The following is a 25,564-nucleotide window of genomic DNA, read 5'->3' as shown; positions in this document are numbered from 1 at the left end:
GATAAAGTCCACCTTGCGTACCCTCATCTTACATGCAACGGTAATCTGATCGTGTAATTCACAGCAAGACCTTCTTTAAACCTTTAGCAAGGACTTAGCGTTGTTTACCATAGAGAGAGAAAGGAGATGAGGATAGAGAGAGAGTAGAGTCGACAACCGATTGGTTTGCCTGTGTTAACATACAGTAACAAGGTCATCACACTGGCGCAACAGTTGGGCATGACAGAGAGCGCCAAGATGAAGCAATTCATTCGAGGTTTGGACACGAACATACGTTTTACCATTCGAAACTTCGGCCCACCGGATTACGAGCGGCCGCTGACTCTTGCACAGAATCAGGAGATGATGCTCAATGGGGAAAAGCCCAAGCATGTCCAAAAAGATTCCAAAGCCCCCTAACAGTCAAACAACACAGTAGGTAAGGATCAAAAGAAGGACCACAAGTTCCAAAAGAAAGACGGCCAAGCTTCTGGTCAAAAGGAGTCCAAGCCAAAGACGACTCCAGATGAGAAGGCTAAAGCGGATATTACGGGAGGCTATCTACAGCCCGACGAGCAGAAGCGGTACCACCAAGAACATCGCTGCTTTCAATGCCACCACATCACTGGACATGGCAAGAAGGATTGTTCGAAGTGGCTTGCCGAAAAGGCTGCGAAAGCACCTACTTCGTCCATCGCCAATGTATTGGCTCTTCCAGCCCCGCCTCCATCCTCAGCTACGAATGCCTCTTCCCTGCTTTGAATGTTGTTCCCACGATGGTCTTTCAAGGTAAGAAGGAGGGCGATTTCTCAAATCAAAAGAAGGCGCTCATTTGAGCGTATGGCACAGCTAACGGGCATCAATTTTTTGTCCTGTTCAATATGGAGAGTTCAGAAGATGTCATCTCCCCTCAGCTTGCTAAGATAGTGGGGTGCACTTTGGTGCAGTGGACGGGTTCACGCCCAGCTTGTGCACACACATCACACATAAGGACATCCATTTCAATTTTTCAGTTCAGAAGGCCACGTTTACGCGGGATTTTATATTGACTCCTTTGATGGGATGCGACATGATCCTCGGGATTCAGTGGTTCTGTGAGCATGTTTCGACGCCTAATTGGCGGCAAGACACCTTCACGATTGTGGAAGGTTTACCTGAGCCCGCCGTGATACGCAGTGATTCCGTTAATCTCTCATATTCAAGCAAGTCGCAGCACCTGCAAGGGTGCCATGTGTGCACTTGTCTATGTCCAGTGCCAAATCACTACAGTTCAAGCCCCTCCTTCAATGGGGCAAGCAATGGTGGATCTACTCCAAGAGTTCAAAGACATCGTGCTCCGGAACGATCTGCCACCCCAGCTCCCTCCCAACCGACCGGAAGACTATTGCATCGATCTACTTCCGGACTCGACACCTCCAACTAAGTTCCTTTATCAACTTTCAAAGTCTATGGAGGGGGAGTTAGAGCAGCAATTGTCTAAATTACTGCGCGCAAGGTTTATTAGACCTTCTTCTTCACCTTTTGCTGCACCCATTCTATTTGTGGCAAAAAAGGATAAGTCCGCATGACTATGTGTTGACTGCAAAGCACTCAAGAAGCTTACGGTAAGCAACAAGTTTCCTATGCCTCGCATCAAGTACATCTTGGAAAGACTCAATTGTGCAAGATTTTTTTCAAAGATTGACCTCGAGTGGCTACCATCAAGTCCGGATTTTTGAAGCTGACATCCCAAAGACAGCTTTCCGAACTGAGCGAGCTCATTATGAGTTCGCCGTCATGCCCTTTGGTCTAAAGAACGCACCACCAACATTCAACAAGATGATGTCACGGGTATTCGCAGAGTACATTGGGAAGTGCCTGTTCATCTTTCTCGATGATATCCTTATCTTTTCCGCGACAGTCGAGCACCATATTAAGGATGTGCAATGTGCCCTACAGTTATTACGTGATAACCAGCTATATCTCAACGCAAAGAAAAGTGAATTCGGATTGCTGGAAATCCAATATTTAGGCTACATCATTAGTGCTCAAGGGATTCGATTGGACCCTGAGAAGATCCAAGCTATCACAAGTTGGGATGTCCCCACGACGGCCTAGGAGATCCGATCCTTTGTGGGTTTGTGTCAAGCATACAGCTCGCACATGGAGGGTTTCTCAATATACGCAGCCCCTCTTACAGATTTACTCAAGGGGGTAAAGACACGCAGACAAAAAGTTCAACGGTTGGCCACGACAACACCAGTTATGAAGATCGCCTCTTGGGATGATTCATTTCTGGTAATCACAGACGCTAGCAATGTCGCCATAGGGACAGTTTTACAACAAGAGGATAAGCATGTGGCACACTACAGCAGAAAGCTGAACGATGCCGAAAAGAACTATTTAGTGTATGATAGAGAGCTCCTTGGTATCATCTAGGCATTAAAACATTTGAAGCCTTTCCTATACGGACGGACTTTCACAGTGAAGATAGATCACCAAGCCCTTAAGTGGCTTCAGACAATGCCTAGTACGCAATGGAGCGATCGACAGTAGCGGTGGAGCCAGATATTCTAGCAGTTTGGGGGAATGATCGAGTACGTTCCCAGCAAAAACAACCCCATTGCAGACGCTCTCAGTCAGAAAGGTTCCATCCAGACCATTGAGCAAGCCACTATGCTCGAAATCAAAGGAAAGAATCTTGATAGCATGAAGGCACAGTACGTGGAGTCAGCAAAGTTTGACACGCACTTCCAGTTAGCCACAATGCTTGCTCCAGGCCATTACTCATTAGAGAACAGTTGGCTTTTCTATAAGAAAATATTATGTGTACTTAAAGACAAACGGCAGTTGCTTCTTTATGATGCCCATGATGCCCTCACCGGTGGTCACAGAGGTATCAACGAGACTTTGGACAAGTTAGAGCGCTATTTCTATTGGCCAAAGATGCAGAAGGACGTATACGGCTATGTGCAAAATTGTCAAATATGCCAAAAGGTCAAGGCTTCCCACAAAAAAGCGGCAGGCTTACTTATGCCATTGCCAATCCCCGACGGTCCTTTTCAAGACATAGGTATGGATTTCGTGGGGCCACTTCCAGCATCAGCAGATACGCGTAGTACTCAATGTCTTACTATTGTTTGTCGCTTTAGTAAATATTATATGCTTATTCCCTGCAAACAAATGGCCAGCGCTGAAGATGTAGCTCGTTTGTTTATCAAGTATTGGTATCCCATTGGAGGGTTGCCAAAGACCATCACATCCAACAGGGACTCAAAGTTTACATTTAACTTTTGACGAGCCTTGTTTGATAATTTTGGTAGTACTAAGTTGCAGATGTCCAACGCTTTCCATCCGCAATCAAACAACGAGACGAAAAAGTATAATGGTATGGCATTTGATATTTTGAAATCATATTGTCATGATGCTTAGGGAAAGTGGGAGCAGTTTCTTCCGCTTGTGTAGGCCATTATGAACGATACCTATTCTTCGAGTATTGGTCGCACACCTTATGAAGCGGCGTTTGGATGGCGATTTACCTCACTCCTCACCCGGGTGGTGTCTCCATCTCTTGAAGCCAACAAAACCACCGAATCAATGGCATAGATTACGAAGTCCGTGAAAAGCCGCATCGCCAAAGCTCAAGCATCGTATAGATGCCAGGCTAACAAATCCAAACAAGATGTCCAGTATAAAGAGGGTCAATGGATGTATTTATGCATTATCAAGCAAAGATTGAAGCAGGTGGGCAAACGATACCCTAAGCTGTCCTTCAGGAGCTTCGAACCATTCCCTATTATTCAAAAGATCAACGATGTCTCAATGAAGTTACGCCTACTAGACAGTTGGACTATGCACAACGTGTTCCATGTAGCTTGGTTGGAGTCATATTTTAGACCTCCTCTTTCAGAGATTTTCGACGAGCAACAACCTAAAGTTCTTGATGTTGCAGCCTGAACAGATCCTTCTTCATAAATTCAAGCATGTGTCAGGACGAAGGATCTGTAAGTTTTACACCAAGTTCCGTGATCGAGATACCCATGAAGCAATGTGGTTGGACGAAGATTTTTTCCAGGAGTTTCCCCAGATATTGGCGGACTACTTGGAAGCAATGAACCTACCGCCAAGTTAAGGAGGTAATGTCACATGCACCCCTGCACTTGGGTGCAAGGTGACACACTGGCTACATCGACAAGTGCGTTCCCAGATAGGAGATTTTGTCGTATGCTGTGACCCCTTTGTGAGCCCTTGTCCAGGGACAGTCAGGCACAAGCTACGTAGGTCAGTCTCTCAGCCTTGGGTCAAGTCAATAATTCAGTTCTTGTTCACTAGTACTGTTACGCTCAAGTCGAGGTAACATGACCTCGGAAGGGTCAGTCGACATTTTCCTTTAAAGGATCAATGTTTGTATTATATTTGTTTGGGCTTCATGTAAATGATCAAAAAGGAATAAAGGTCAAGGTCCTTGGTGAGGGTGATATGGCACTAGACTAGGTGGATCTAAGGCTAAAGGGACCTAAATGCATGAAATATGCCTAGCGGCAAATGGTTTCAATGATATCCCAAGAGAGGGGTAAATGATGCATTAAGGAAGGACCCTAAAATGAAGACATGTGGCATACTAGATCCATCTAGGGAATTTTGGGGCTCGTTGGGAATAAGCAAGCTGAAGCTGAAGCTTTCACGTAATCTGATTTTTTTATTTTTTTTTGGAGAAGCTTGCTACCACCGAGGTTGGCTGGGAGGATAAAGCAAGTGCCTGTGCCCGTGATTCGACGTAACAGTTTAGGAGTAAGCAGGTTCTCTTGTATCAAGTACCCACTGGAGAACAGTAGGTTAAGTGTTTCCATCTTATAGGTTAGGTCTTAGCCTAGGTTAGGAGCCCTTTAGGGCCCCCAAAGGCTAGACAGGTAAGCAGGGAAGCAGGCTGCCCAAAAACTCCTCTTGCAAATGAGCCAGGGAGGGCTTTTATAGGCTGGTTGTAGGCCAACCAGTCTGTAAAACAGACCGACCCAGTCAGCTGTTTACAGACTGGGTTGGCTCAGTTCCAGCCCTATAAAAGGGCCCCTTGGCTGCCCTTTTTCCTCATTCAGTTTGCTCCTGCCTTCAGCTCTCCTACAGCTCCATTTCAGCCTCCTGTGTAACCCCTGAGATCCTCAGATCTGGCCCTGCTCTAGCCTCAGTCCCTTGGCCATCAGTTCAGCCTGTTCTGAAGGTGACCACGCAGCACAACAGTCGGAGGTTTGGACCAGCAAATGGAGAGAGGTTTGGACACTGTTTCCTCAGCTTTCTCAGCTCTCTTTTACAGTTTACACAGCTCACTCTCAGCTCTATATTTCAGTCATCTCTCAGTTCGCTCATAGGATCTATCACTCCTAGTTTTCACTCTCTAACTCACGTAGTAACCCTGCATTCCGGTGGACAGCACAAGCCTCTTCCTTGCCTTGCAGAAGCGTCCTACGTCGTCAGTGTGGACAGCATCAAGGTCTCGGTATTGGTCAGTGTTGCCTCTCAGGTCTTTGAATCTGCTATACGTGTGCATAGTGAGCTCTTCAAAAGCGCATTCCGTGCTCTCTCGAAGAGTGTTCTTTGTATTTCTCAATTCTCCAAGTATAAAGCAAATTCTTCCCTGATTGGGGGAGGGGGCCCTCAGTGGGTACAGGGACCCGATTGGTTGTCGACTCTACTCTCTCTCTACCCTCATCTCCTTTCTCTCTCTATGGTAAACAACGCTAAGTCCTCGCCAAAGGTTTAAAGAAGGTCTTGCTGTGAATTACACGATCAGATTACCGTTGCATGTTACAACAGCAAAAGTATTGCTGAGCATCGATAACACTTAAGGAAAGTGTTCAACACTTTAAGGAAAGCCAACCTATTTCTCAATAGAAAGAAAACTCTGCTATGTATATGACCATTGAGCATCGATAGCACTTAAGGAAAGTGTTCAACACTTTAAGGAAAGCCAGCCTATTTCTCAATAAAAAGAAAACTATGCTATGTATATCACCATTGCCCAAAGGCTTGAATAATCACCTCCTAGTTCACAACTTATCTCTACTATTAATGAAACCACCACAATGAGACAAACTCAATGAAACAATAATGATAGAAGGGGGAGCAAAGTCAATCTTCATGAGGAGATTTTAAAGCATTAAGCAGCATCAAATAATGATATGATTTTGAGAATTGTGGGATTGTCGAATGGATGGCATGATGAAGAATGTGACACAATATGAGAGAAGTTCAACAACATTAAAAAGATACCAACCATTGAATCAGATTATATGCAGGGTTTTTAAGAAGGGATGCATTCTCAAATCCATTTAAAGGCAAGGGGGATAGCATATAAGGGTTGCAGACAAAAGAAGAATACTAAAAACCAAACCGGCCGGGTGGGTTTGAACAACTGCAACGGTGTTCTCGAGCTGATGTGGACCTTGGTCGGGCTGGTTCTCTCTCCCCTACAAACCGCTGGTACCTGCTGGGGGCGTAGTCGAAGAAGAGAGAATGGCTGACACGATGAGATCTACACTGCGAGACATCCTCACCGATGGAGGCATCTTTCAGTGGAGCAATCTATGCTCAATCTTCCTTTCCTGAAGATAGTGAAGACTACCTTAAGCTTGTATCGTATTGGTATGTGGGTATGCACTAACAGAAGGGCAGTTGCAATCTGAAGCTGTTCACGCTCCTCTATCAGTTCCGTTGATAGCTTATGGGTTTTGTTAGCCACCGAGTCTGTTGGTGATCGACCCGTGCTCTATTAAAAAGATACTTTTTAGCTCTCATAGAGACTGAGATTTTGCTTGAAGGGAAACTTTGGGTTCAGGTGACGGGGATCCAAGGTGACCAGGTAGGAGATCGCCATGTGGAAGCCTCTTTCAAAAATAACTTATTTTTTCCTCTTGTTGCAGCTACTTGTCTGCCCATCATCCTCTCTGGCCTCATTCTTTGATCCTACCCACCATTTTTCAGCTGGAGGTCATCATTCTTGCTAAAAGAAGCCCGTTTTCTCTGACCGCCCCATCCACAGCTAGTCATCGTTTTTCTTCTAGTGGCTTCTGCTCCTGCTTGACAACATCTTTGACAACCCGTTTTCTCATCCTCAGCCTGTTTTCTGCTTGAGTTTGATGACCGCCCATCTTCACCAACATCGCTTCTTCATCGACGAACACGCTATACCTCTCCCTCAAAGATTTACCTCTTCAAACACAACATTGCAAATAATATCTGGACAGGTAATGGCTACTTTTATTGTTATTTAAAGGAATGTAAAGGATAGATAGAACATTGTAATTACTATGTTATCAACCAGCACTCAGAATCTTCAATGAAATACTAAGAAAATTACCAAGGCACTTACAATTTTTATTTACATAGGTTTGACCAAAGTCATCTCTATCTGGAAGAGAACTTTCAGTTCCAGGAGAATCCAGCTGTCTGCCTGCTTCGATACACACAACTAGTCTCTCTGCATACTCATCCTCTTTACAGGAGGAATTCTGTAATGCGTCTTCTAGCATTGCTTGAACTTCTAGTTGCCTTTGTTGAGCTCCAGAGGGATACCAGACCTGGCAAGTACAAATAAATATTTAAAGATGCCTAATCCAACCACAAAATTCACCTAAAAATGCACTCAAGAATAGAAAACTCTGGATGCCTTACATGCTGGTACAGAGCTGCTGTAAAGCTGTCCGCCCAGTCTCCTCTTTCCATGAAAAAATATCGTCGCAAGGCAGCAAGATGCTCAGGTAAGCCAAACATTTCACGGAGCAGCCTTACCACGAAGTAGCTTATGCAGTGATATCTATTTATGTTCAAGGGGCAGCTACCGTACATAAAAGAGAACAGACACAACCCTTATATCTCCATTAATTAAGTGAATTCCAAATTTTTACTTCTCACAATAACTCAAACAAAAAGAAATTGATTACCATTACAAGTCACCTCAAGACTACACCAAAAGAAATTGAATGTAGAGAAAGATATCTCTACATCACCCAGCTTAGTGGCATCCATGTGGCTCAAAGCTTCCAAACATTCTGAAGATCCCCTACCTGTCAAATATCATTTACTCAGGACAACAGTTCAAAGCATTGATGACTGTCTATAGTCTGCACTCACCCTAGCAAGGGACATTCAGGCTGCATGTGGTCCTTGTAATCTGTTATCATCTAGGAGGGGCCTGTTTTTTTTCCATGAAAGAAACTTCTATTATGTATAAACAAAGCCCCAAGAGCAAGTGCTCAAGGCAAGAGTACACCATGCATAGCATGAGAAAAACCTGAGGGTCAAGCTTTACTAATCAAAAGGTTTGCTAAAGATCCAAGGCTGAGGCTGAAAGCGCCACCTCAAACCTACAGCGACCTCTGAGAATGAGGAACAACCTCTCCACTCCGCAAGGAAAAAAGTCCTGCTGGCAAAAAGACCCCTGCATACTCAACCACATGACTATCAATGTGTGTACAATGTCTATACAAATACTAGCCATGTTGTGAGACCGGTGAACCTGGGAACGATCAAATGCCTTTGTGCATCTGGACCATGCTGAAATGCTCACTATGATCTCCCAACATGTGTCTGTCCATCAACACATGTGCAAGTTTGTAGGGAGAGAAGGAAGCAGCAACCAAAGAGCATAGCCTAAACTAATGGCATCAGACCAAAAATGCCTAAGAGGAGCTATGCATCTCATAGAACACCTGAATTCTATATAGAGAGAGCCAAGCCACTACGCCCTAGGTGATGAAGAAAGGACAAAGAGCAAATCTATTCAAAAGTCCCACAATCCCGTTCCAAACAACACTGCCTATCTGCAATCCCATAGGCAATGCTGAATGGACTCATTATTATAAAGACAAAGCAAGCATGTAGAGGGAGTAACCTTGGACCTCCATTGATCAACTATTATCCCTCCATGAATAGAAAGCCAAAAGAAAAGAGTCATTGTCCTATTCTTAAGAGACTTCCAGAGCCTTCTTCAAAAACATTTCTACAAATCTCGAGATATCTAGAGCTTCTTCCAATAGGTGGCTCTAGAAGGCTTCCACCCCCTATGAGCTGAAACCTGCTGGCATTGCTAACAGCGTAGTGGAAGAATTCTCATGGTTTCCTTCATGAACCCACTCCCTAGGATCACAATGCAAGTAATTTATGGAGATATCCATAAATTCAAACCAGACAGGTCTAAATACCAAACAAAAGCCAAAAGACACTGCTCCAAGTGCCCCACAATCCTGCCCGGATCAAAGCATGTATAGATAACCTGCCCCTGAAGGGCACCATCATCAAAAACCAAGGTGTCCCCATTGGTATCTCATCTCAGACCTACGATCTGAAGTGCGATACCTGTCCTTGAAGAAGCCCCCATCCATTTGATGTGACCTTATTGTCTCTCGTCTCTGTAACGTCCCAACCCATAGAGGAAGCAAGGCCTCGCTCACACCTGAACCACTACTGACAGGGACATAAACAAGCGGACTGCACCCTTATGGACAGCACGACCTACTTGAACGTGAGAAATCAAAGGGATGCCTGGAATACTCCTATCCCCGCGGATAATGACCGGCTCAGGTAGTGAAGAAATCATCCTGCCAATCGGGCACAAGTGGGTACTCTCAGAACCACTTGATCCCCAATATCATGTCACATCCCAGCAAAGGCATGAGGATCAAATCCCACTAGAGTGAGGCCTTCTAAAGTGAGAAAGAAAATTGAGTGGCCTTATGAGTGATCTGTGTGCGTAGCCCACGAGTGAAACACGTCCAAAGCAAGCTCATGAGATACAAGGATGCACCCCATCTTCTTGGCTAGGAGAGGGGAGATAGCATCTTCTAAACTCCCCGTGTCGAATAGGACAACAAAGCGTTGTCCTTTAGTTGTGTCATAAGCTCTAATGGGAGCCTTCTTCTGCTCAATCGAGGTTGCCCTCCTTCTTACCTTCAAAGACCACAGGTGGAACAGCCTTCAAAGCAAGCAGTATTGCATTTGTAACTAATGCAGGCCCGGGTTGGAAGAGCTACGACAGAGGCGAGGGTCGAAGCCAGTGCTGTTGCATCCTTTTCAGCCACCCACATTGGGCAATCTTTCTTCCCATGCCCTGCAATATGATGGCAATGGAAACATCGATGCTCCGCGTGATGCCACTTATGTTAGTCAGGCTGTAAGTAACATCTTGTAATACCGATTTGGCCTTCATCTTTGGCTTAGACTACTCCTGACCACACGAATACTCATTGTCCTTCTGTTGAGGGTCTTTACCCATTGGGTTTGAGGACTATTGTGGGGCTTTGGCTCCTAGCTGGACCTGCTTAGTCTTTCCCCTACTTAGCATCATCTCCTGCTTCTGAGCAAGGGTAAGAGAAGGCTCATAGGTGAGTGAGTCAAAATTCCGAATGGAAAAATGGATGTTGGAGTCCAATCCCCTAATGAATTGCTTCAGCTTATTGTTTTCAGGCACGTCTAAATACTGTGCCAACATGATGACCATGTTGCTATAGGACAACATAGGCAAGCCGTTCTAGGAGAGACGATCAAACTCATCTTCCAAGTTAAGCATATACTGAGGCGACAAAAAATGAGCATTAAGATACGACAAAACGTATCCCAAACAAAATTAGTGACATACGCGGTGGGGTCAATATGGCCACTCACCTAATGCTGTCCCCACATAACCGCCTCACTGGTGAGATGAGGGAGTGCGAAAGTGAGCACCTGCCACCAAATTGAAGTGACCTTGGCTGATGTCGAGGCTGGTGTGGCTACGGGAATAGTTGCACTCACGCTAGCCTGCATGGTGGTCAACATCTGTTGATGCTAGAGTAGCATGGCTTCTCGGAGGAGTCTGTGATGCTTCTCGACTTGAGCCATCTGCTCGTGTCTAATTGCCTCCTCATGGTTGCGCTCTTTGTGTACCAAAAAGAGCAGTTTTTTGAATTCCGAGATTCCTTTGCCTTCTTCCGATGTGGCTCCCTCTTTTTCTTCTTTTTCTTCAAGCTATTTCTTTGTCTCCTCTAGCAGTCTTCTTTTTCCGTTCAGCTGCCATGAACCTTCTACCAGCTGGGATAGGAGTCGATTCGGCTTCATAAGCTTCTCTAGCATCTCTTGAGTGCTTAGCGAAAGCGTACTCTTCTGACTATCTTTGTCTTCTTGGAAGTCGTGCTTCTCGAACTCGAGTCTCCTTTCATGCTCCATGGTACTTGGATGTGTGGTCCTCCTAAATCTCAACACAACCATACACTCACGGTAGTCAATCTAGATTAGAAACCGAAGCTCTGATACAAATGTAACATGCAACGGTTAATGATCATGTAAATCACAACAATACCTTCTTTAAACCTTATTGCGAGACATTTTGTGTATGACCACAGAGAAGGTTAGAGAAAAGGAGTCGACAACCAATTGGGTCTGTGTACCCACTGAGGGCCCCCTCCCCCAATGTAAGGGAGAATTTGCTTTAAACTTGCAGAACTTGAAACAACAAAAGAAGCTCCTAAAGTGTCAGAATGCAACTCTGAGGATGACACCTTGAACACGGAGAGCTGACCCACAAAGCCTGAGAAACAGTCCAGTAACAACCAAGGCCTCAATGCTGCCCACACTAACGGTGTAGACCACTGTCCGAGGCTATTGAAGAGGCTAGTGCTGTCCACGGGCATGCAGTAGAACTGTGTGAGTGAGAGAGGTGAACAGAGGTAGAACGAGGATGGAAAGAGCTGAGAACTGAGAGATGAGAGCTGAGTGAAACTGAGAGAAAGAGCTGTGGAAAGAGATATAAAAGAGCTGTAAAACTGAAAGGAAAAGCTACTGGAACAGAACTCAAACCTCCCTGGTTGTGCTGACTCAAACCCCGACTGTTGTGCTGCTGGTCACCCTCTTCTTGGGCCTGATCTGTACGGCCGATTCGGGCTGCTGTATGGAGACTGGCTGGAGTGCTGCACAAGGGGCTGAAGACTTGCTGGAGAGGTTGAGGACTGAATGCCAAAAGAGGGGGCAAGGGTCCCTATAAATAGAGGTTGTAGTGGCCCCACTTTTCCTGCCCAGACAGGCCGACGAGCGAGTCGACTGGTTGGCTGGCTGGTAGGACATGCTATTGCAGCCCTATCACCTATGGGCAGACTGGGTACGGGCATAGGCTGCCTATAAAAGCACCTTCCCCCAGCCCATTTTGCCTTGCGTGGTGCTGCTTGTGGGGGCCCCTTTGGGGCTCCTACCATGGCTGCACCTCTCCTACGTCATAGGCCAGCCTTTGGGGCTCCTGTCCTAGGCTATGACCTAGATCTATCTAATCCCTACAACTAAAACACTAACCTACTGTCCTGCAGTGGGTACAAGCAAACAAGAACTTGACCCAAGGCTTGAGAGACTGACCTACATAGCTTGTGCCTGACTTTCCCTAGACTAGGGCTCACAACGGGGTCACCGCATACAACACAGTCACCTATTTAGGGACCTATTAAGCACTTGTCGATGTAGCCAGCGTGTCACACTGCATCCAAGTGCAGGGGTACATGTGACAAAAAGTGTGAACCTATATAGTTTTTGTTAGACAAATGGTGGAAATACTAGAAAATGAATCATTAACAAAGGTAAGCACGCTTTGAGCACCAGACTTACACAAATCTGAGGTGACTGGTCAACAAGGATACTGAGAAAGTACTTCTTGAGCAACACACTTGTGAAGTACAGCTTCTAGAGGAATCTCTAGCTTGTCTTGTATATCCACTGCAACGAAACCCAACTCGTCTGTCTTCTGTTCCTTGATTTCCTTTAAATATAATTCCCAGGTTCCTCCTCCATGTGGTTTTTCTGATTTTTTCTCCAACTTCACAGCATCTGCCACCAGTAAGCTATCTTCTACAGCTTTATCTATCAACGTAATATCGGTACTCTGCCGTGTTGAGTCACATATACCTACTGTAGAGCAATTGGAAGGTCTATTTGACAGTACTTTTCCTTTGTCATGCTGTTGCAGCTTCTCGTCAGTGCTTTCATACCGTACATCCTGAAATGCATTAGCACAGTTTAAACTTCGATAGCAGGACTGAAAGGATATGCAAGTCATGCAGTGAGTCCAAAATTGAACATATGGCTCACATGCTACTGAATGTGACAGCATATGAGCATATTAGAAACAATTTAGAATTCAGCCTTGAAAGCAGGATAACCTTTGTCTGCAGATGAGGATATCCAGAAAATATCTCAACATGTTTTTCAAGTAGTGGAAAGAGCTCTTGGAAGATCCGGGACCAAAAAGAATGACATATTATATATGTAGCCGTTTTACTCTATTTTGCAACAAGAGTGGGCAGGACCATTGTAATGGACCAACTATCTAGCATTGAAGCAAGTTGTCTAATGGAGTTGTAAATCCTGATTGTCTCTTAGATCCTGTTCGGCATGCTAAAGGAACTTTTTCTTTCACTGAATCGTTAGAGAGGAACCCTCAAGTAAAGCTGAAATACTATAACCCCCACTGAAGAAAAAAACTTAAGATACTTCAAAAGAAAGACCATCCAATTTTGAGAATACCAAAATTGGGCTTCCGAATGAAGACAATGACCTTTGAATTTGCAGCTAAAGGAACTTTTTCTTTCATTGAAATTGTTAGAAAGGAACCGTCAAGTAAAGCTGAAATACTACAACCCCCAATTAAGGAAAAACTTTAAGATACTTGAAAAGTACGACCATCGAATTTTGAGAATACCAAAATTGGGCTTCCCAATGAGGAAATGAATTTTGATTTGCAGCTGCCAGCAGAATGGATGGTAGGTTGGGGATCCTACCAAAGCACAGACCTTAAGCAGATTTACCTTGATGAAAACCAGGCAATCAGCTCTCAGGAAAAGCGCTTGTCTGAAAAGGTTTCCAATTTTCATGGATGAAATTTGTGAAAGGATATGCCCTTACAAAGGGACACATCCCATCCCATGAGGCATTAACCTCATCATAGGGTAGCAAATTACGGGTGAAGATGTCAATTTCTGACAGAGCCCAAAAGAGCATTGTCAAATGTCTCAAGATATGTATTTCGTAATCTCTTCCCCGGCCACCAAACATTACACATGCAAGGTTTGGGAGGGGTCGCACACTTCTTTAGGTGTTGATGTAGAGGCTAGAGCAACAATCACAATGGCAATAAAAAGGGATGATGCAAAATAGATGTGGATGGATTCTGATGGAGACACATTCCCATTAAGCCACTTTCCTTCCCCTACATCACATATGAGTGTCATCCCCATACATATCTGAATTCACAAAATCCTTTTTGTATGCATGCATGGAATGATATATTACAAGGGGTTCTAATGCAAAGACACCGGTCAGACGGATCTATTGTGATCACCAGAATACAAGGGGATAGTCAAGAGGACAAAACAATTGTTTTTTATCACACATCTTAAGAAATCTGCAAAAGTTCATTTGTCCGTTGAGCCCAATTTCTCAATGTGGATTTCTGCTACAGCCTTCAAATAAAGGTGTCTTTTTAGAAAAAATGCATAAACCTAACAAAATACAGAAGAAAGGCACTGAATCCATGCAGAGGGGACATTGACACCTAGATATCTATAGCGTTCCAGAGTCTCAAATTTATACCTTCATATGACTAGAATATTTTTATAGAACAAGTGAAGAACAAAGGAAAGAAGGGAGCTTGTAAGCAACTTTAAAAAAAATTATGAGTGAATGCGAAAATGAAAAATAAAAATAAATTTTTAAATTAAAAAGACATAAAAATTTGAAAAAAATAACTTAGCAGAACGTCTGAGTGAGCCCTTGACGATCAGAAGTCACATTTGTCGACATTCAACATTTGGATCTCTCTCTCTCTCTCTCTCTCTCTCTCTCTCTCTCTCTCCAACAGACAAATAAGCTGAAGGGTACCCGAGTTTGGATATCAGAGGAGCTTACTTCAGCTCAGCTCAAGCAACGGAACACAGAACTAGCTGAAGTGAAAGATGCACGCAAAGCTGGAAAATGGGCTGTCTACCGAGATGGAGTAGCATTAATCAGGGATTTTAAACCCAAACCTAAAGACCCTCAGTCTTAAACTGATGTAATGAAGGCCACTTTTCTATAGTTTTTCTAAGAAAATTTCTAGGAATAGGCTGCTATAATAACTTAGAGCTGAGTTGCCATGGGCACTCCTCTGATTTCTGGTCATATCCAGATATTGTAAGCTCCCTTTTGGATGTGTTTGGTCGCATAGCCCCGCGAGGGCTTCTCTCTCTCTCTCTCTCTCTCTCTCTCTCTCTCTCTCTCTCATGCTGCTGCTTTCAGCCAGCCCCCTCGTCACCCTCCCCTAGCTCCCTCACCACCCTTGCCACCCTCAACCAGCCTTCACCAGCCCTCGCCACTCTCAGCCAGCCCCCTCGCCGCCCTCAACCAGCCTCGCCTCAGCAAACCTCGCCCTCAGGTCACGACCCCAGCCCCGCTTCCACCCCCTCGCGTTCAGCCAACCATCACGTCAGCCTGCCATCGCGACCTGCCAGACCACCCATTCCCAGCACCCTCACAGGCTGCTCCGACTACAACAAGCCCAACGGGCTGCGCTCACAGTAACCCGCCCCTCACGGGCTTGTCCGGCTACGCACGGGCTGCTCCAACTGCAACAAGCCCAACAGGCTTCTCTCAAAGTACCCAGCCCTTCACGGGCCTGTCCGGACACACCTAGCCCCCACGGGCTGTCCCACCGCCTCGACCTACAAGGGCCTGCCTGCTCTCAACAGTCCCTACGGGGGCTCCATTGCCCTCGATTCTGCAACTGCCCTCCTCCAAGACTCCTCCAGCCTTCAACGCCCCCCATTCATGCCAAGAAACCCCCAAATGGGACCACCAAGGAGATACCCTAGGGTGCCACGACCACTCTAAAGGGTGCCCAAACCACAGTGGCATGCAAATACATGCAAGAAATCACCACCAAAGGGAGTCCTCTTCAGTCCACAGACAATGGAAGGTATGGGCTACACACCCTCTCCCCTCCATGAATTTTGGCAATAATCTCGACAATACTTTCAGCATCGTTTGGAAAAACAGAGAATAGAAAGAGAACAATGGGCAAAGAGGATACAAACAAAGGGATACCCAAGAGGGAAGAGAAACCACAGAAGCAGCTCACTATAGATGATCTGAACAAGCGGAGCAATCAAAGAGGCCTACAGGTGGACAGCACTGCCACCCAAAAGGCAGCCAACAAACCCCCTCCTCAAGCAGCTTCCAACTCCAATTCAGCCTCCATACCATCATCATCATCATCTGCACCATCTCTGGAGATGACTATGCCGATATCGACATTGTCTAGGGCAGTGCCAAAGTTTACAGGGTCTTCGTCATCATCAGTATTTGGATTAGGAGGAGCCCCTCTCAGCCCAACCCATTATCCTACCACTACACACACTATTTGCCTCCTTCCTGTCACCTCTACCATTCAGCCATCATTCCCCCTCTTATTAGGCCCCGCCACGCTCAAACTCCACGTGTCTCCCCATCATGCCTCTCTCCCGACTCCCATTATCCATCCCCCCTTCACACCACATCTATACACATTTCACGGCCACACAATCCCCTCAGATTCCTGGGACCATGTTCTCCTAGAGATACACCGTCTCCACACACGAGAGGCAGAGCAGGATCGTCTCATTCACAGCCTGAGTCAAGAGATATCACAGCCTCGGAAGGAGACGGTGGCTGCAGTGACAACTCCACACAGTGGACCAGCAATAGAAGCTGTTGAGGCACAAATAGCCACCATGCAGTAAGCAATTGCAGAGACCTCCAGGTCGGTAGATGTGGTGAAATGAGAACCTGTAAAGGCCATGGTTTCAGCGACCATTTTGGAGCAGCAGCAGAGGGCCAGTAAAGCTCTCAACATCAGAGTACACGGGATACCTCGCACGGCTACCACCCTCGTAGATGACGCGATCCAATTTGTGACTTCCACCCTTGGGGTTCAGGTACATAGGATCGAGCAGCCTCTCATCATCCGCTTCAGAGATGCCCAGGCCCACCTCGTAGAACTACGTAGACTCTCAGCTTTCCGTTCCCACCCATCCACTTAGACGAGGATCTGACACCCCTTCAGGTCGAAGAGAGACAAACCCTCCTACAACAGCGGGAGATTACCCACAAGGAGGGGAAGTGCCCAGTTGTCCGAGAGGGACAGCTTTTGACGGGTCCCTGACGGGGATCGGGTGGCCCTCCCACATAGGGGGCAGTCTATGAGACTTGAGCAGAGACTTGAGCACTGAGACCCTGACCTGCAGTGTTTGGAACTGTAGGCCATCTTCTGGTGGTTCTAGTGATGCCCTATAGGCCATGGTATGTGCCTTGTCGGCATAAGCGTAGGCACTTATAGTGTTAGTGCCTTCTAGGCCACATAGGACACTTAGTCCTATGTGACACCTAGGACACTTAGTCCTAGGTCTAGGTATAAGTACTTTGTACTTGTGTGTTTTCAAGTTATCTAAGTTTTTTGACGTGACTACCTATCCGTCTTGTACCTGCACTCTCTCTCTCCCTCTTCGTTTCGGACCTTCAGTGGTATCAGAGCAGGTATTGCTCTTGTCTTCCAGCTCAAGTCAGCCCCCGAGTCTCCCATTGCTCATTGGGAGTCTGCTGCACTGCTGGTCGTCACATTTCTAGCCTGTTCGAGGCTCTCCAACTGCTGTCCAAGATCGAGGCGTCCAGCTTCCCAAACCAAAGGTGTAACTGCATTCCCTTCCGTACAATCGTACGGAAGGTCTGGTACCTGTAGCCGTACTGCACGTCGCCGTACCTACCCGTCACATCGCCGTACTATACGTCCGTGTACGTCCGTACTGCACGTCGCCATACCTGCGCGTCGCATCGCCGTACTGCACGTCCGTGCACATCCATACCTGCATCGCCGTACCTTCAGTGATATCTGCATCGTCGTATCTTCAGTGGTAGATTCGCCGTACAACGGTACCTGCGCCGTACAACCGTACCTGCACAAGAACTTTTCAGTAGTAAGTACAAAGAAACTTCGCCGTACAACTGTACCTGTGCAAAAACTTCTCTGTACAACTGTACCTGCGTAGGAACTCTGTACAAGGTACCTGCACCGTACATGGTCCGTACAAGGTCCCTGTTTTCGTACGATCTTCCGTACATGTATACCTACAGATCAGTCGTTAGCAGCTTGTACCAGCTTTCCGTACACATGTACATGTAGAACAGCTGATCGTACAGCTTGTACTTGCTCTGGGTATTCCATACAGTTTCACACGTGCGACTCTACGTACATTCATCTACAGACATTTGCAGTTTTGGGGCTTCTGCAGGACATTGGCAAATTTGGGGCTTTCAGTTCCTCTCACCTCCTTTGATTGCAAATTCTTGTTTAGATTGCAGTACATTGGGTCAGATTGCAGGACATTGAGTTACATTTGCAGGACATTAAGTTACATTTGCAGGACATTGAGTCAGATTTGCATACATTGGGTCACATTTGCAAAAATTTCAGCAAAATTTGGGGCTTTTCTGCATTTGCCCTCTTTTTGGCCTATTTGCCCTCAATAACTTTGGGGCTTTTGCCAAATTTGTTGTTTTTGCAGTGAACATTGCCTGTCACAGTCACATTTGGGTCAAATCTGCATTTGCCCTTTGATTTGGGTCAGAAATTTGCAAATATTTGCTGTCACTTTTGGGACAGCCAGCTTTTTTTGTAGTGATAGCCTTGAGGCTTTTGGGTTTTCATGTCTTTTTCAGGGTATCACAGTTGCTAGGCCTGGGAACAATCAAGATTTATTTGGAGTTCTTCGTGAAGATGATAAGTTGGATGGCACCAACTATCCGATGTGGTCTTATCTCATGAAACATATTCTTGTTGCAAAGCATTTGTGGAATATTGTTTCTGGGGCTGATCTGAGGCCAGCCAATGCTACAGTGGTTGTTTCTACTGCTGGTTCTTCTGCAGGGGGTACTCCTCCTGATGCCTCATCTTCTAGCACTCCTACTGCTGCTCTTCCAACTCAAGAACAGTCAAGATGGGATGCAAGAGATGCAAATGCACATTCATGCATTGCTTTATCATGCAAGAGAATCATTATTCCACACATCCGGTCTTGCAGGACAGCAAAGGATGCTTGGGATAAATTGGCTTCTCTCTATCAGATACGCAATGAAGCTCGTGTTGCATATTTGAGAAGGCAATTACAGGAAGTGAATATGAATAAAGGTGAGTCAATGGATGCATATTTGACAAAGGTCAAGGACCTCATGGAACAACTTGCCAACATTGATGAGGTGGTGCCAAATTCACAGCTTGTCAGTACCACATTGAATGGACTACCATATACATATCAAGGGTTTGCTACAACCCTTCGATTAGTGGCCATGGGTAATCCAGACCACTATTCTTTTGACCAGCTAGTTACTTTGCTTGTACAAGAAGAGCAAAGTAGAGCTAACAGACAAGCCATTATTCCTGATCATGCATTTGCTTCACAGCAGATAGGAAGAGGCAAGGCTTCCAAGCCTATGGGCAAGACAAAATCTGCGCACAGCAGCTGCAATTCCTCTACGCATAGCAGCTGCAATTCCTCCCATGCATCTAAAAATACAGCAGATAAGGGAAAGAAGAAAAGATGCAACTATTGTCGCAAGCCTGGACATGACATTTCAGAATGCAGGAAGCGCATTGCTTCGGAGAAAAAGAAAGCAGGATTGACAGTTAATGCCTCACATGCTATTGAATCCCATGAGCCAGCAGATGCTTCACATGCACATGCTCTTTAGGATGATTGGGCATGGGCTGTCCATTGCTCATTTGATCCCTCCAAAGCTGATGCACTCTTTACTGCTAATGATGCTCAGTCCTGGTAATTTGATAGTGGTGCTTCCAAGCATGTCACATCTTGCAGACAGTCATTCTCTAGCTGATGCACCTCGAGGGGGACTGTTACATGTGCTAAAAATGCTTCATATGCTGTAAAAGGAGTTGGAGATGTGCAGCTCACATCCATTTCCAGTCATCTTGTCACTCTGACAAATGTTCTTTTTGTGCCTGGCATTGAAGTCAACTTGATTTCAATTTCAGCAATTGCTACTTCAGGTTTCATAGTAATTTTTGATGGCTACAGATGCCTAGTATATGATCTTCGTGATGACAATGCCATAGTTCTCACTGGCACTTTGCAAAAAGAGCTTTATCACTTTGATCATCATTTAGCTGCACTTTCTATTGAAGCATTGGCTATTTCAGATTCACAGCTTGCTGAAACTCATCTTTGGCATGAGAGAATGGGCCATCTCAATTATAGAGCTCTTGCAAAGCTACATTCACAACAGATGGCAAATGATGTACCTCAGACTCACACAGTTTCCAAACATGTATGTGAGGGTTGTCTTTTGGGTACGATGCATCGATTTCCTTTTCAAAAGAATTGTCCAAAACTCTCACAAAGGAAATTGCAGCTAGTACACAGTGATGTCTGTGGCCCAATGAGGACAAACGCCATTGGAGGATACAAGTATTTCATGACTCTCATTGATGATTTCACAAGGTATTGCTGGGCATATCCTTTAAAGGCCAAATCTGAAGTTTTCTTATGCTTTCAGAGATGGCTGCATATGGTTGAGAATGAATCAGGAAACAAGCTTGTCACCCTCAACACAGATAGGAAGGGTGAGTATATGTCAAAGGAGTTTGATGCATTTCTATCCTCACGGGGCATTATTCACTCATGCACTACTCCTTACACTCCTCAACAGAATCTTGTTTCTGAAAGGAAAAACAGGTTCACAATGGAGATGGCCAGATGCATGCTTAAGGCCAAGTCTTTGCCCAATAAATTTTGGCTTGATGCAGTAATGTGTGCCAACTATGTGCTGAATAGATCACCTACACAGGCATTAAAGACTATTACACCTTATGAAGCATGGAAAGGCAGGAAGCCTTCACTTTCACACATGAAAGTTTTTGGGTCTCTTGCATATGTTCATGTACCATCTCAGCCGAGACATAAGCTTGATGACAAGGCAATCAAATGCATATTCATTGGTTACAGCCAGGAGAGCAGAGGGTATCGGTTATATCAACCAAATACTGGGAAGATTATTGTCAGTAGAGATGTGATCTTTGCTGAACATTCAGCTTCTCCTCTTGTGGACTGCAAAGCAAAGCCAGATGTTGACATGTTTGATGCCTTTGAATCTTGGTTACCTCTGCCATCATCAGAGGAGGATTTTGAGCAGCAACATGAGCCTCCTTCAGGCCCTCCACTAAGCAATAATCAGCCACAACCTCATGCTGATTTGCAAGTTTCTTTTCCAACACAAAATGATCCCATTACTCATGATGCAATCATTGAAGAAAGAGCTGTCAATAGACAGCAAAGGCAAGTTCCCAGATGGCTTCTTGATACATTGAGGGACAGCAAACAAGATCAGCCTTTTGCTGCCCAGACAAGATCAGGGAATAGACAGCATGGTCACTTTCTTGAGTTTGCACTCCTTGCTACAGCTTGCAATGAAGAGCCTTTGTGCCATAAAGATGCTTTTGACAGCAAAGAGTGGATGGATGCAATGAAAGCTGAGTTGCAATCTATTGCCAAAAATGACACATGGGAATTAGTAGATCTCCCACCTGGCAAGCATGCCATTGGAACGCGGTGGGTCTACAAATTAAAAAGAAAATCTGATGGCAGCATAGATCGATACAAAGCCCGTCTTGTTGCAAAAGGGTATGCCCAACAACAAGGCATTGACTTTGAGGAGACATTTGCTCCCACATCCAGGATTGCTACCATTCGATGTGTAATTGCCATTGCAGCCCATCATCATTGGCAAGTGCACCAACTTGACATCAATACCACTTTTCTTCATGGGGATCTGCAGGAAGAAGTCTATGTCACACAACCTCCTGGCTTTGAGGTTGTTAATTCTCAAAATAAGGTATGCCGGCTTCAAAAAGCTCTTTATGGATTGAAGCAGGCACCCAGGGCATGGTATGCCAAAATTCATGCACACTTACTATCCCTTGGTTTTCACAATAGCCCCACAGAACCCACTCTTTATGTCCGTGGGAGTGGATCTGATTTTTTAGTGCCGATTTTATATGTGGATGATATGCTTATCACGGGCCCAGATACTCAGCAAATTGCAGCTTTCAAGGCTGATTTGCAGCAGATTTTTGAAATGTCAGACATGGGACGGCTTCATTATTATTTGGGCATTCAGTTTGCTCATGTTGATGGGGGTATCATGATGTCTCAGTCCAAGCATATTGGACAGCTCCTTGATCGTTTTCAATTTGAGGATTACAACCAATCTCTACTCCAGTGGACCCTGGCTTCAAATTCTCAGCTCATGATGGGAGCCCACCATGTGATATCACTCTTTATCAGCAGGCTGTTGGATGCCTTATTTATTTATGTCACACCAGACCTGACTTGCAGTATGCAGTATCTCAGCTCAGCAGATTAGTCGGCAAGCACATTTGATCTGTCCATGACTTGGGCAATGGCAAATGGCATTGTCTACAGCTAGGTTTTGTATGCACAAACACCCCAAGGAAAAAAACGTGCATAGGGTGGTAGCACGCAGGCCATCAGATACATCAGTCATCTATGATGGGGGTATGGTAGACCATGCATTTCAGACTCTATTACATAGTAGGATAGGCATCCGATTTAACTATTCTGGCTGTCAATACCACAATCTTGCTTTGTACATGATGAAGTTGCTTCTTGTTTCCTTCCTCCCTCACCCTAAGGCTGCAGATGTTCTCCTTCATCTCCTCCACTTTTTGCTCACTCTATGCAACGGCTTCATCTGAATCCCTCAGCATCGGTTGAAGCTGCTTAAATTGCTCAAAACATGCACATGCCCAGTTTACAGCATTGGCAAGCAGTGAAGAGAGTCTTCAGATATCTCAGAGGCACTCAGGACTTAGCCCTCTTCTACGGTGATCAGGGTTCACTTACCATGCATGCTTACATGGATAGTGACTGGGCAGTATGTTCCGACACCAGAGTGTCACATACTGGCAATTGTTTTTTGCTTGGCAATTCATGTATTTCTTGGCTCAGCAAGAAGCAACCGACGGTTGCCACGTCTAGCTGTGAGGCTGAGTACAGGGCAGCTTTCACCGCTACAGTAGAGTGTGTTTGGCTTCGACAGTTACTTACAGATCTTGGTATTTGCCAGACATCCTCCACTATTGTCTAGACTGACATCCAGAGTGCTTTGGCCATTGTGCGTAACCCAGTGTTTCATGCGCGTACCAAGCACATTGAAGTTCACTATCATTATGTTCAGGAGCGGTTGTCAGCAGGAGACATAGAGTTGTCCTATCTTCCCACAGAGGACAACATCGCAGATATGTTTACAAAGACACTTCCTCGTCCCAAGTTCGAAGTCTTCCGACAGGCTTTACACTTGGTTCCCTTTGTTACATGATCTGACATTCCTTGTGCATTCATAGGTGGCTATATCCTTTTGGATGAACATGTGCCACCATGACCAGAAACTACCAGGTATTCTGAGATGTTTCCAGAGTACTTCAGCTCATCCCATGGAGGGGGGTTTGTAGGCCATCTTCTGGTGGTTCTAGTGATGCCCTATAGGCCATGGTATGTGCCTTGTAGGCATAAGTGTAGGCACTTATAGCGTTAGTGCCTTCTAGGCCACATAGGATACTTAGTCCTATGTGACACCTAGGACACTTAGTCCTAGGTCTAGGTACAAGTACTTTGTACTTGTGTGTTTTCAAGTTATCTAAGTTTTTTGACGTGACTACCTATCCGTCTTGTACCTACACTCTCTCTCTCTCTCTTCGTTTCGGACCTTCACGAACTACAGCGGTACTCTATGGTCAAATCCAGGGAATTTCTCAAAATCATACACAGGTCAGGATATAGCTGTTTACACAAAGACCCACCATAGTGCAGAGCACCCCTTGCCCATAGTCAATGCTTATACGTGGATGACAAAATATTAAGATGGGACCCGAGAGACTAGAGGTGTCCAAGGATCAAGAGGAGTTGGAGTTCTATATCGATCATCTCTGGTTGGGACGATCTCTATCGAGAGACGAGATCCACACACCAAGTTCCTATGGTTTTGGGTCCGACGACCTCCCCATGAAGATCTTCTTTTCGCAGTCTATTACTCCACCCCCCTCGAGAGTTCACATTTCGCTAGGGATCTACGCGAGGAGGATGAGACCTCACCCTACGCAGCCCTTTACCAAGACATCAAGGATTTCTCGAGTTGCAAGAAAGTCCTCCTTGTCAAAGACTTTAACGCCAGGACAAATACACGCCAGGTATCACTTCTCGATTTCCGTAATGATTCTATTCTGTTACCAAATGTTGACATAGATGAGGCCGGGATGTCTCGAGTCTCAGTAGACAAGCGGGCCCTAGTCATAGCTTATGGGCATGCCTTATCATACATGGGCAGAATAGATGATCTTGTCATCTATAATGACCTGAGTCATTGGCCCTCCTCGGGTGGCTTCACCTATTTTCCCCACAGAGGGTGGTCCATCGTAGTTGACTACCTCATGGGATCTCCTACCTTCACTTCACAGATTACTAATTTCTCTATCCCACCACCCTACCACCGCCTCTAGGAGCAAATCATACTTATCTTTTCTTTAGTGTCTTCACACCATTGCGCACATCCCACACTACGCCATCAATCACAGACACTACCTATCACGACATACACTTTGACCATACACTTAAGCCCGCCTACTCCGCTCGCCTCGCCGACTTGCTTAGAGACATAGACCACATACCGCTCTTAGAGGATCAGACCGCCTTAATCACACTCTCTCTACATGAGGCTACCCTACATGATTTGTCAGAAGAAGCAGGCTTGCATCTGCCAGAACGAAGAGGAGTTACTGAACATTTTGTTTAGTAAGACCTCTAAAGACTTCTGACAAAGGTTCCTTGAACAAAGAGCCCCATCCCCTCTCACAGACACCACAACCTGGCACTCCTACGCAAGCCAAAACCTGACCTTTCACATGTACCAGGCCCCACTTCATGCACGCTTTTCACAACCAGTGGTGAAGCTTCACAATGGCCGAGCACCTGACCTTTCACAAGTCCCTAACCAGCCAGCACCTGACCTTTCACATGTATCAGGCCCCACTTCATGCACGCTTTTCACAGCCAGTGGTATCAAGCATGCAGCCTGGAAGCTTCACAAGGGCCAAGAAAAACATCATGAGGGCCTAATCACTGAATTCATTAAATACGGGATAGACACCATGACCTCAATCTTAGCAAATCTCTTCGATGAAGTAGTTTACGCAAGCTTCGTCCACACACTGGGACCCTCAACACTATCACACCCATACACAAGGCAGGAGATTCCATGAGCCCTAAAAACTACATGACCATTATGATTGGGCATGTTATGTCCAAGATCTATGCATCAGTACTTGACGCAAAGGTTAACCTAGTCGCAGAGCTTCGGGCTTTAGAACCGCGGCGTAGGCAAGCTTCAGGGTAGACCACGGGACCATGGATCACATACTCACACTCAGGGGGGTCATGAAGGAGACAAGGGCACGCAGAGAGAGGGTGTACTGTTGCTTTGTGGATTTTGCAAAGCTTTTGACACAATG

General features: G+C 45.6%; 1 protein-coding gene across 3 annotated transcripts in view; it reads right to left on the bottom strand.

The window, feature by feature from the left end:
* The window catches only part of LOC147889914 (Spc97 / Spc98 family of spindle pole body (SBP) component), a 144,533-nt gene that overhangs the window by 79,536 nt on the left and 39,433 nt on the right, over nt 1-25,564 (bottom strand). For 2 of the 3 annotated variants that reach the window (XM_087390731.1, XM_087390733.1), the window contains 3 exons: nt 12,606-12,961; nt 7,624-7,765; nt 7,310-7,529 (listed from right to left, as the gene is read on the bottom strand). In XM_087390731.1, the coding sequence (XP_087246857.1) occupies nt 7,310-7,529; nt 7,624-7,765; nt 12,606-12,961 (718 nt within the window). The remainder of the gene's footprint in view (nt 1-7,309; nt 7,530-7,623; nt 7,766-12,605; nt 12,962-25,564) is intronic. The other variant, XM_087390732.1, reaches the window with a different exon arrangement.

The sequence above is a fragment of the Dipteris shenzhenensis genome, chromosome 19 (genome assembly GCF_047967505.1).
Source record: "Dipteris shenzhenensis isolate YYH24624 ecotype China chromosome 19, Dip_SZ_1.0, whole genome shotgun sequence".
NCBI classification, from domain to species: domain Eukaryota; kingdom Viridiplantae; phylum Streptophyta; class Polypodiopsida; order Gleicheniales; family Dipteridaceae; genus Dipteris; species Dipteris shenzhenensis.
The sequence above is the reverse complement of the archived record's forward strand: the minus strand, read 5'-3'. Positions and strand labels throughout refer to the sequence as shown.